The sequence below is a fragment of the Paroedura picta genome, chromosome 15 (genome assembly GCF_049243985.1).
Source record: "Paroedura picta isolate Pp20150507F chromosome 15, Ppicta_v3.0, whole genome shotgun sequence".
NCBI lineage: Eukaryota > Metazoa > Chordata > Lepidosauria > Squamata > Gekkonidae > Paroedura > Paroedura picta.
In genome coordinates, this window is record NC_135383.1 from 1,498,193 (window position 1) to 1,510,232 (window position 12,040).

Consider the following 12,040-nt stretch of genomic DNA (forward strand, 5'->3'; position numbering starts at 1 on the left):
ACCAGCTGGGCTGCAGCTGGCCAATTAGCCCTGCAGAAAGCCAAGCCTCCGTCCTTCATACCCACCAAGGAGATCCGTTTTCGACCAGAGTGTGCAGAGAGAGAGAGACAGTTTCCCGGAGGAGAAGCCAAAGGGTGTGGTCTCTATGCCCCCCCCCCCCACACACACACACACGCACACAATTTCAGGGGGAGCCCTCACAATTGCCCCCGGGGCTGGCTGGGGCTCCTCGGCTGCAAGGAGCAGGCCCTCTGCCCCCCTCTGGAGGAGATCTGCACTTGCCCAGAGGACACGGGCACACGTGGAATTCTACGTGACGTTTGCAAGCGGAGGAATCACCCACCGCTCTTGGGGGACCACCGGCCCTCCGTGTCTCCCCAGTAATCAAAGTTATTCAAAGCACTTGTGGGCTCCGTGGAAATGCAGTTCCAGGCATGGGGAGGGGGGAAAAGGGTGTGAAAAACATTTATCCAAGCAAGCCGCATAAATAGCCCTTCTCTGGCAGGGTAGATGGGGAGGATTTCTGAACGGCATCTCACATTGAACACCCAGCTGCATTTAGAGGAGAATCTGTTTTTCCGGAGTCTTACCAGGAAAGGAGGCTGGTCTTGCGAAGCCCTTGGCCTTTCCAGTTCTGCCACGTCCGTGATGACCAGAGCTTGAAGCATCTCGCCAGCAGCTGCTGCTGATTCTGAAGTCAAACAGAGCAGGACAAGGATGACAGAGGCTGGGGCATCCCTGAGGGTTTCTCTGGACACAGAACAGCTGAGGCTGGATCTATATCCACAATACAGTGAGGTGTATGGCTATATGGCTCCCGGCTGCTATGTTTAATGCTCCCTTGTGTTTAAAAAAAATCCCTGAAGTAGAAATGTAGCACAGTTCCCATCCACCCTTCTCCTTGAGTTACTGGTTTTCTACTTGCGTGAATGATTTTTTTAAAGAGAAAGACATAGGAGGGGCATTCAAAAGTTTGATTCTCCTCCTTCCTGCAGCCTAAAGTGGTACAAGCCCCATTTCACCACCTCGAGATTCTACTAGAGATGTTAAGATTCTGAAAGGAGGGAAGAAAGCGAGACCGGGAGGCAGCTCTCTCCCAAGTCCTGCTTCGATGTTTTGGCCCTCAAAGGTCAAAGGAGGGTGAGGAACCTGCCCAAAACCACCTCCAAATCACATCCACAATTCTATTAGGCATGAGCTTGCAGTGCGGTCTCCAACCTCAACCATCTCCTCTTCTTCGCCTCCAGAGCTGGCCACATCGCCTGACGGGGACGCAGGCATGGAGGGAACGTCATCCTCCGGGTGAAGGAACTCCACGGCCTGGAAGGCATCGCTTACGAACCCATCTTCCCTGCCAAGGAGAAAATTATGGCGTCAACCCTCCAAGGAGAAAAACCGCCATGATCGTGTCCTTAGGGGCTAAGGAAACCCCTCCAAGCGTGAAACCGCCCTGTTCTGAATGACCCGCTGGCCCACCAAGGTCAGTCTGGTTGGCTCAGAGTGGCAGCAGCTGTCCAGGGTCTCCCCCATCACCCACTGCCTGGTCCTTTCTAACTGGAGACTGGATCAGGGGCTTTCTGCATGCTGAGCAGAGGGGCTCTGCCACGGAGCCACAGCCCCTCCCCACTGAGTCTGGGTCCTGGAAACAGCACCGGCCACCAGGGAGCACAAAAACCTGAGCCAAGCCTCTTGATGGGCTGAAAAGAGAAACGGGCTTACCTGCTCAAAGGGGAGGATGCCTGAACCCGGCAGTCCACGGCGCTCCGCCCAAGATCTTCCCAGCCAAGGGAGGGTGTTGGAGACGGGGAGAGGGGCTGGAGAAGGGGCCCGGGGTCCGTGATTGTCACCAAGGAAGAGACGCTGGCAGAAATGCTGCCCATCAGGTTGCCCTCCTGTTCTTGGCCCAAGAAGACACAGGGTCAGTTCTGGGCTCCTGACCGGCGCTTGTAATTTGGGGGTGGTCTGACTAGGAGAGCTCCTGCTAGGGGGACGCACAGCCTTTAAGGGACACAGACCTTATGGGACATCACAGTCTGCACAGCAGCCCCTCCTCACTGCTTGCCCTTCCAGGGAAGGCAGCACAGCAGGCATCCTTGAGAGCAGCCCCCAACCCTGCAGAGCGGTCTTGGGGATATTTTTGTTTAGCTAACCTTTGGCTAATGTCCAGCAGAAGACCTCTGATAGCTGGATCCTCATCTGATAATCATGTTAAAGCTATGGTCTGCTTTTCTTAAATTGCTTTTCAAAAACAACTTATTGCTTTATTTGTAATAGATTTATTACACAGGGCACCTTGTGCTCCGCCTGGGCCTGCTAGGGAAGGGGAGGAATAAGCATCTCGATAAATTAGGAAGAGGAGGGAATTAAAAGCAGGCCTAGAATGCTGTCTCTAGCCGGGGTCAACCAGTGGTCTCAGGGGAGCTGACCATCACGGCAGGGAGGTGGACAGGGCACCCCACCCCCGCTCCCCCGTCCCCAGAATCTGTTAAATGGAGATAAACTCCCTCAAACCACGGAGCTCTCCCACTTCACGGAATGGAGTGACAGTCCCTGACCGACTTGTGGGAAAAGCTCAGAGCCCTGGAACTTTTGCCAGAAAGCACTTTAGAACTTTGCTCTCTCTTCCACCATCTGTTTCCAATTGAATGACTATTTTTTGGAATCTTGCAACCTACTCCAACAGCTGGCTCGAACTGCCTTCATACGGCTTCAGATTCCCCCCTAAACTGAGCAAACACGGCAGTTTCGATCTCATCTCAGGCATTTTCTGAAAGGCCTTACAAATAACTGAACCACTCAGAGGCCCACTGAAGTGCATTGTCTGGCAGCTTCCCTCCGTGACCCCGCCTCCACCCGAGGCTCTGCCAAATGGGGAGCCAGGGCTGCCCTCTTCTCTACAGCAGGGGTAGTCAACCTGTGGTCCTCCAGATGTCCATGGACTACAATTCCCATGAGCCCCTGCCAGCAAATGCTGGCAGGGGCTCATGGGAATTGTAGTCCATGGACATCTGGAGGACCACAGGTTGACTACCCCTGCTCTACAGGATGCGTCCCTCCCCTCCAGCCCCGCGGTTCCTCACCCTTTCCAACTGGTCCCCGGAGGCAGGCAGGGCAGGGGCGTTGCTGTGGAAACCAGAGGACGTGGAGAACTCATCCGAATCCAGTGAGGCGAGGGGGGACTCCTCGGCAGGATCCCCGGAGCAGCGTCCGAGAGGGGGAGACCTGAAGGCCTTCCAGCACCACCGGCCCAGAGTCTTCCGGAGCAGCGTTTCGTCTGCGGCCTGACGGAAGGCGCTAGAAACAAGGATCGAGGAGCTGTCGGGCCCAGGGAAATCCTGCATCCTGCTTAGATCCCCGGCTCCAGGAGGGTTCTGGCGCAGGACTTACTTGAGGCGCTGCTGCTGCTGCCATCTCGCCCTCCACGTGTAAAACGCTCCCTGCAGGGCCAACGCAAAGCAGAGGCTGTCCAGGGAGTCCGCTCCGTCCCTCTGGGGCCGCCTTACGACGTCCGGATGAAGCTGCGTCGTGGGCTTATCCAACGCGAAACCAAACCTTGCTGCACCGACCCATGGGAAAGAGAGAATTGTTAGAATCCCACCCCTTCACCGGTGCGACTGTGGATGGGGACAAGAGGCCACGATCTCTTGCAGAGTCACACCGAAAACCCTTTCAAAAGCAGGTTAGAAATAAGATAAATAAACAAAACAAAGTAAGTAGCAGAAAACGAGAGCGGTAAAAAATCAAAAAGCAGACACAGCGGTTTGGATTTTTTTGGGGGTGGGGGGGGGAATCAAAGGTGGCCTCACCAAGCCAGACCACCGGGCCAGGGCCCCCCACAGCCCCAGGCCAGCCTCAGGGGTCCAGAGAGGGGCTCTGCTGCTCACCAGGGGCCGTCTTCCGCCTCAGGGCCAGCAGCTCCAGCAGCTTTTTTCGGGTCCGTTCCTGGACCTCCACCATCTGGGCCCAGTGCCGGAAGCACAGCCTCAAGGCTCCGGTCTGCCGACGGTCCCGGCTCTGCCTGCCTCGAGCCTCCCTTTCGGCAAAGCCCCTCCAGGTGTTGAAGCATCTGGGGAGAGCGGGAAGAAGCCGTCAGCCCTGCTCATCCCACCCCCGAAAAATCCCTTTGCAGCCCTTTTCTGCGCTGTTTGTGCATTCCCTTGGTCCTTCCTTCCAGAGGGTGGGGTGCCTCCTCCCTGCCCCCCAAAGCAGCTCATGCTCAGTGGAGTCCTGCCGAGGCCTCCCAGAATCCTCTTGTGTTCTGCTTGAAGGGAGCTGGGGATGGGGGTCCTGTGCTGGTGGAGTTACTGGCTGACCTGGAGCAGAAGGGCCCCAAGATCCCTCCACTGCTCTAAACCTCAGAAAGGGGCAGGCAGGGATTTTTCTTGGTGCGACACCCACCCACCCATTCTCCACGTCCCTCCCTGCCCCTCCAACCCCTGCAGCAGAACTGTCAGCTCCCCCCATCACACTGGAAACTCACCCCCACCACAAGAAATCGCACGGTTTTTCTCTCTGGCTGCAGTCGTGCTGCAGGGTGCCAGGCCGATCTTCCCCTCCTTCCACCCCCGCCCCCGGCTTTAGAAAGAAAAAACCCAGCCCACATTTCGAACAAGGAAGCCCTGATTCCTTCCCTGGCATCTCCCGCTGAAAGCTCGCAGGGGGCCAAGGGCAGGGAAAGCCCCTTCTCTGCCCAAGACCCTGGAGAGGTGCTGAGCTCAGAGGGCCACGTATTTGAAAGGACGAGGCAGCGGCTGCGTGGGACACAAACCCCGGCCTCCACTGCACGGTTGTTCTCCTCACCGGCTGAGCAGCCTGCGATGGATCTGGGCCCTCAGCGGCAAAATCTGTGCAGCGGCCCTGTGGTGGGATTGCCAGGTCTGGAACGCATTCCTCAGTCTCCTTTTCTGCAGGAAGACACATGCTTCCCGGGCACGGGACTCCTCTTCCTCGAGGCGCTCCTTCTGCAGACACCATATTCTGAATGCTGCTGCGTTGCAAGACACGGAGGGAAAGAGATGCTGGGAGACCGGGGGGGGGGGGGGGGTCTCACACACACAAACACACACACTTAAGTTCCTGAAGCTCCACCCCTCTAGTAGCCACGCCCATTCTCTCAGACCGAGAGTCGTCATTTTGAGAAGAGGGGATTTTTGAGCCGAAATAGTGAATGTGCCAAATTTCACAGCCTCCTGGAGCTAGAACAAGTGTTCACCAGCCAGACGCCGCATGTCTCGGACGGCCTGGGCCCTCCTGTCCGGCTTGTCCACTCCCCGGTCGCGGCGAATCTGCAGCCACAGGTTTCCCTCGGCCCTGAGGAAAGCCAAAATATTCTGTTTGATGGCCCCAAACCTCAGGAAACTCCAAGCAGTGGTCGGTTTGCAGATGAGGCGGGCAGGAGAACCGGTGGAAATCATTCCCTCTGCAAGACGGAGGGCTGAATCCGCGGCCTTCCTCACCTGCCGTAGTGGGTGGCCGCTTCCAGGCACTCTGCGGGCAGTGGGTGCAAGGCGATCGTCCCCACTCCCGGGGCTGCCAGTGATCCAAAGCGGTAGACTTCCATCTCCGCCCGTGACGCTCGCTCCTGCTGCCGCCTTGCTGTGGCCTCCTGCCACTGAAACAGAACCAGAGTCCGGTGGAAGGCCCCTGCCCATTGTAGTAGATTTTGACTATTTGAGGCCTTCTAGTTTTGCTCTCTAGAGCAGGGCAGGGGCTATTGGGCATTGTAGTCCATGGACATCTGGAGGACCACAGGTTGACTACCCCTGCTCTAGAGGTCTCGGGCATTCCCCAGCCGGCCTCCCCGAGAGCTGCCCTCACCCACAGCTTCTGCCGCCTGCCCGAGCGCACTTACTCTGCGGAAGCTGGCCGCCAGCACCCACTGACTGTGCCTCCGCAGAGCAAGGCCCTCCTGGACCTGCCGCAGCTCCAGCGCCCACTTCAGGGCCCCGACCCCTTTGCGCAGCAGCTGCCGTTCGTACAGCGCTCGAGCGGCTGCTCTTTTGGCGAAGACGTGGTTGCGCCACGCTGCAAAGCACTGCGCCAGCAGCAGAGTGCTCACTGGAGGCGCCCTAAAAGAAAAGAGGGGGAAAGGGGAGAGAAGGGTCTCATTTCAGAGACATTCCCAATCCCGGCAGCATTTCCCTGGGCCAAAACTTCGGCCCAGGATGACTCTGGAGCCCAGGAGCGAAGGGCAGCCACAGGGTTAAAAACATTATTTCCTTGGGGGGAGGGGGGCAAGAATGTAAGTAATAAGATTCTTTTAAATGTGTTAGCCACCTTGCTGGCCCCTGGCCTGGCAAAGAGGTGGGACATAAATTCTGTGAATAAATAACATACGATTGATTGATTGATTGATTGATTGAAAGAACCACGCTCACGCCATCTGCCTCTTTGGATCCTGGCGTATATCCCTGAGGCACCCCCCCTGCCCGGTCCCCCTCACCTGCTTCTCTCTCTCCCCATCGCTCTGTCGTTTCTTCCCAGAGTCTACAAAAGAAAGAGAGTGTGGGCTGTGCCCCTCAGAGCGTCCACAAAGCTCCCTCCCCGACTGGGAGCCCCGGGGCTTTGTGTCCCCCTCCCTCCCTCCCTCCGAGAGTCCAGATTTTGTGCTGCAAAATCCCAACATAGGAGAACAAGGTCTCGAGTCCAGGGGCCCCTCTCAGACCAACCAAGTCAAATTCTGGGCATAAGCTTTTGTGTGCGCACACATTTCCTGAGACACCTGGCGGCTGATGCCCAGAAGGGAACTTTGATGGTCTCAGAGGTGCCCCTGGGCTCAAAGGTCGTTCTGTCGCTAAGTCAGCTGAACCCACCCTAGGAGGGGCACTGAATTCTGAGCACGGACTAAGCCAGGGGTCTCCCAACTCTTTGAGGCCTTGGGTACCTTTGGGGGGGATGCAGCCCCAAAATGCCCCCCGTGGGATGTAGGATCAGCCGCACTAAGGCAGCTCAAGGGCAGGAAAAATTTACCAAAAAATGCCTGAGAAACAGAAGTGGTGGGACAAAACCAGAGCTGTTTCTCTAACAGCCGCAATTCTCCGCCTGCTCCCAGAAATAAGCAACCATCAGGCCAAGCTCACCCCCTTCTGCACAGCGCCCGTTCCGTAGCGGCTCTTCTCACAGGGCAGAAACCTGGAACTCTCTGCATGCTTCTCTGGGGGGGGCTCTCCACCTCGACCAGGTCTTGCATCGGCCCAGCAGTCCTTGAAGCTGGCATGCTTGGTGCCAAAGCCGGTGGGGCGCGGGCCGTCCGTGGCAACCAACGGGGGCCCTCCGAGACGTTGTGCAGCTTCCTCCTCCAAGGAATGGCCAGCAGGCGGCCAGAGGGCAGCCTCGTCCATCGTCAGCAGAGCTGGCAGGACCCCCTCAGCGCCTGCCAACTCCTCTCGAAATCTGTGCAAGAGCTCATTTTTGGAAAAGTGACCCAGTTGGCCAACCATCCCATACAGTTCCCTTTGGGTGCCGTCCATGGTCACCCCAGCCGTCACCAGAGGACTGTCACGCAAGGCCTCCAAGGACACCTCCAGCCCACCGAAGGAGGGACAACACAGAGGCGCGTCCCCACGCCCCGACTCAGGGGGCTGGAAGAACCTGGAGCAAAGTCCTTCTGCACCCAGAGAGGGCTTGCAGGAACCTCCTCCACCACAGGAGGACGATGGCCAGTCCTGATCCGAGGCCTCCACTGAGTGCACGTACAGCTCCGTGTTTCTGCACCGGTAGTAACCCAAAGGGTGGGGCTCTTCCCAAGCACCCGTGCTGGAAGCCAGCCCCCAGTCTCTGGCCAAGGGCTTCTGCCATTTTGTGCTGGCATGCTTGGCGCAGCTCTCTTCTCTGGCCCGCCACTCTGCGGCAACCGGTCTGCCCGAGGTGAAGGGGTGAGGGGGCGGGAGAGGCTTGGCCTCCCAGGGGAAGGACCCCAGTGCCCCCATGGAAGCCCCCTCCTCCTGGAGGCGCCGAAGGGAGCTGTGCAGAGCGGCAGAGACTTGGGAGGAGCTCAGGAGCGTCTGCAGCGTGGCCCTTGGTGCTGCGTGGCCCTTGAGCGAGGGGGAGGCCCTCAGGTGCTCCAAGGAGAGGGCCGGCCCAGGGGGCGGGGAGCTGCAACGCCTGCTGGGACTCTCTGGATGCCGACGCCAGTCATGGAGGAAGGAGCCGGCCGGGGGGCTCTCTTGCGATGGGAGGGGGCAGGCAGGACCCCCGGCAGTCCCAAGAGTCTGGCAGCTCCCTCCTGAGAGCCAGAAACAACCCCTGGAACGGTTTAAGAGGTGCGGGTCTTGGATTCCGATCCCGGCCCGAGAGGAGTCAGTGTAAGAACAGGGAACATCACAGAGCCCAAATCTTGGTTTCTGGCTGCCACGTTGCCCCCTCTCTGAGAAGTCGCTTTGAGGGCTGCTTTTCCAATCCACTCTCTCCCAGCGAGAACAGCTCGGGCCAAGATCCGCGGTACGACGGCAGGAAGGGTAGCCGACACAGGCCACGGTGTCCGACCTGCAGCCTCCCAGCTTGTTCTCAAGGTTGCTTTGCTGCCGGGAGGAGCCACCGGAGACCCCCCCGGGCAGATAAGGGCCCGAGAGGTTGGTCTGGACCAGAACGCGGCGCTGTGGATCGGCCCCTCTGAGAGACGCTACGGGTGACTTTCCGTGGGCAGCTGCTCTGCTACAGCCGGAGGCAGGGACGGCAGCTTCGCGGAAGGAGCCCAAGAAGAGGTTAATGTTGACGTTCTTCTGTACTCGTCCGTGTTCTGGGGCAGGGCAGGGCATGGGGCAGAGGGAAGAGACACAGAGCTGTTAGTGCTCGCCCCCCCCCCTCCTGTGCACATGCCGGGCTCAGAAGCCAGCACTAGGGACACCCTCGACAGCTCATTTCATTCCATTTGTACCAGCAAGCAACATTGTTCCCCTCTCCTCCGTTTTATCTTCACAGCACCCCTGTGAGGTAGGCTGGGCCGAGTGGGTGTGACTGGCCCTAGGTCACCCAGACAGCTTCCATGGCAAAGCAGAGAATTCGAATCTGGGTCTCTTAGATCGAACCACTATCCCGGCCCTGCCTATCCAGCTTCCCTCCGGAGGGAGTTGGCCGTGCAGCTCCAGGGCGGAGGAAGATCCAGGGGAGGGGCCTCCAGGTCGCTAAAGGCCGGGGGGGGGGGGGGGCGGCAACCACTGGAAGGATGTCTCTCTTGCAGTGAAAAGAATGAATAAGGAGACCCCCTGGAGCAAAGAAGCGGCATTCGAGGGCTCAAATCCTGCCCCATTTGCAGAGGGCACACACTTCACAAGGGGGCTCAGATTAGGGGCTCCCGTTCCTGCCCTCCATCCCCCCCCCTCAACCCAGGGACAAGGAGCTCTACTCAGCCAGGCTGGCCCCTCCTGAGATCCCCCCCCCCCCCCGGTGCCAGAGCCCCGACTCACGCCCATCATCGCCACGGGACATGCCCCTCGCCCTGCCCGCAGCCTCAGGGGCGCCAGCAGACGTCTCTTTGTGCCCGCTGCTCCGATCTCAATGGGGAAGCCGCTGCTCCGCGGTCCCCTGGTAGCTGGCACACCCCGGACGCCGACAATCCCCCGGCAGGCCGCGCCGAGCCACCTGAGCCACCGTAAGCGGCTTACCCGGCCCACGATTAAAGACCTTGTGGGGACTCCAGATGTCCGGGGGAGGGGCAGGCTTTGGCCCGCGTCTAATTAGACCCTCCGTCCTCCAGGCGGGCCCGTCAGGGGAATCCGCTCCAAATGAGCCAATCAAGTCTGCCATCAAAAACTCCACAGGAGAGGGAAAGCTCAGCCTGCACCACTAAGCACAGCTGACCGGGGGGGGGGGGGGGGTGTGGCAGCCTGGTGCCTTCCTCCATGGCTCCGTGGAAGAGCCTGGCTTGGCATGCAGAAGGTGCCAGGTTCAATCCCTGGCATCTCCAGGTAAAAGCTCCAGGCAGCAGGAGATGTGAAAGACTTCTGCCTGTGACCCTGGAGAGCAGCTGCCAGTCAGAGTAGGTGATACTGCCCTTGACAGGTCAGAGGTCGGATAAGGCAGCTTCATGCTGGCAACTTCTTAGAACAAGATGCTGGCTTTTGGAGGACCCCTGGTATGGGCTATTCTTAGGGGTTGGGGCTTTTTTGATAGTATATGAAGCATGGCCACAACGGATAACTAGAACCTCCATGTTTAGAGGCAGTCCACCTTTAAGTGATAGGAAATGAACAGCAGAAAGCTGCTGCCTTCAGGGAAACATCTGGCTGGCACCGGGTGCCGGACTAGGTGCACCTCTGGCCTGATCTTGCGCTGGGTGAAGCCATATGTCCTGGGTGCGAACTGAACCGCCAACCAAACTGGCTTACCTGGCGTGGCATTGCCGCTTAAGAGAGGAGGGATGTTCTCTTTCCTTGTGCCTCTCCCGGCCTTGTTTGGCATCTCCATGCCTCGGTCGTGCCGCCGTCAAGACATTGGACTAGAGGAAGGCCGTTTTGGCACCGGCCAGGAGGATCCTGCATCAAATACCTAGCAAATGGAAGGGGCGGAAGGAGAGCCAGAGAGTGCCTCTGCTGCCTGCCACGGTGGTCGTGGCAGGGAATCGCCGGGAGGTTGGCAAGTTGATTGCCCTGTCCTGGGGCGCGGGGGGGGGGGGGGAGGAGGATTTACTTGGGCATTTCTCTCTGCACGAAGCGGGCCGCCTCTGCCCAGCCTGCGGGGGGGGGGGGTCTTCTCCAAGGGCTGCCCGACCTCCCTCCCTCCCTGCGGCCGCGCCGTCCCATCCTTGGCCCCACCCCGCTTGCTCGGCGTCCCCCCGTTTGCAGCCCCGGCCACCTTTAGGGCCCGCCCCGGTTTACTGCAGGCGGGAGCCTTGGCGGGCCCCTGGCCCCGGAGAGGGAGGGCGCCGCGAGGGCTCCCGCCTGCATCGCCCCGGGGCTGGTCCTCCGGGCGCCCGGCCGGCCCCCGCGTCTGTTCGGCGGCCCGCAAGGGCAAGAGCCCCCCCCCCACGCCCCCCGCTCTCCTTACCCTCATGGGTCGGGGGGGCGCAGGGGCCGCGCGCATGGCCCCGGGGGGGGGGAGGGGCCCCTGGCCCGGCGGGAGAAAGCGCGGCCGCCGTTGCGCTCCCGGGCGGCGTCTCCCTCGAACCGTCGGAAGCGCAGCGGGGGGAGGCGAGGGGGAAGGCGACGGCCGCGCGCAGAACTTCGAGGGGGGGCCCGGCAGGGAGCCCGCGAGGGACGAGCAACGTTGACGGGTCTGGGGTTTGCCCCCCCTCCCCTAGGAGAGCCCCGGACGAATTCCTGGGGGGGGGGCTAAGCGGTGGCCTACTCAGGCTCCAGCACAGAGATGTCATCCTCCAGGCGGGACCTGGGGATCCCCCGGAATTCCAGTTCCTCTCCAGCTTGCAGAAATGACGCCTTGGGCTGGATGGAGGGGCCTGGCCAAGAAACCCCCAAAGGTCACGACCTGCACAGGCCACAATTAAACTGTTTCGGGGCAAGTGGCTGAAGCTCTCTGCAGAGTTGCATGCTACACAGAGCCAATACTGAGGGAGTACTTCTCTGTCCAGCCAAGGCAAGGTGCAAACATTTATTTCCCTGCTCCTGGACCCTCCCCCCTCCACGCACCAACCACCCCTCTGACTGTCCCCCCTCTTCCGCCAGTGACCACCCTGGAGTTTATGCCAGACTGTTGCACCAGCGGGAGGGGGGGCAGGGGGAGAGAAGAAAGCAGCCCCCCCTTTGCACAGAAATCTCCAGACACTTGTTTTTTTTTTTTTTTTACAAAAATTTAATTCTCTTTAGAAATCCAGGTGCAAAATGGGTGTGTGTGTGTGTGGGGGGGGAGAGTTTCAGGCACAACCATCTGTAAGAGTCAATCAGCCCCACCCCACAACAGGCATTACAAGATGCAAAAAAGTCACGACCCCACAGTTAGGCACAGGCGGCGGCGGGGGGGGGGGGGGGGCGAGAGGACTGCCCCTTGCACTCCCAGAGGCCGGTGAGCATGGCTTTGCACCATCCTTGGGGTCCCATCCTCAGAGGAACCGCAAGTCTCAGGCAGCCCCGCCTCCAGCAACAGGGAT

General features: G+C 59.6%; 1 protein-coding gene across 3 annotated transcripts in view; it reads right to left on the reverse strand.

Moving 5' to 3' along the window:
- The window catches only part of C15H1orf167 (chromosome 15 C1orf167 homolog), a 15,560-nt gene extending 4,444 nt beyond the window's left edge, over positions 1 to 11,116 (reverse strand). For 2 of the 3 annotated variants that reach the window (XM_077312644.1, XM_077312646.1), the window contains exons 1-14: positions 10,984 to 11,116; positions 10,326 to 10,485; positions 7,080 to 8,737; positions 6,443 to 6,486; positions 5,852 to 6,068; positions 5,457 to 5,611; positions 5,213 to 5,310; positions 4,801 to 4,987; positions 3,885 to 4,066; positions 3,388 to 3,556; positions 3,081 to 3,294; positions 1,720 to 1,892; positions 1,219 to 1,351; positions 591 to 691 (exon numbers count right to left, since the gene is read on the reverse strand). In XM_077312644.1, coding sequence (XP_077168759.1) covers positions 591 to 691; positions 1,219 to 1,351; positions 1,720 to 1,892; positions 3,081 to 3,294; positions 3,388 to 3,556; positions 3,885 to 4,066; positions 4,801 to 4,987; positions 5,213 to 5,310; positions 5,457 to 5,611; positions 5,852 to 6,068; positions 6,443 to 6,486; positions 7,080 to 8,737; positions 10,326 to 10,404 — 3,410 coding nt within the window. In that variant the 5' untranslated portion in view covers positions 10,405 to 10,485; positions 10,984 to 11,116. The remainder of the gene's footprint in view (positions 1 to 590; positions 692 to 1,218; positions 1,352 to 1,719; positions 1,893 to 3,080; positions 3,295 to 3,387; positions 3,557 to 3,884; positions 4,067 to 4,800; positions 4,988 to 5,212; positions 5,311 to 5,456; positions 5,612 to 5,851; positions 6,069 to 6,442; positions 6,487 to 7,079; positions 8,738 to 10,325; positions 10,486 to 10,983) is intronic. The other variant, XM_077312645.1, reaches the window with a different exon arrangement.
- Between the last annotated feature and the right edge of the window lie 924 nt (positions 11,117 to 12,040).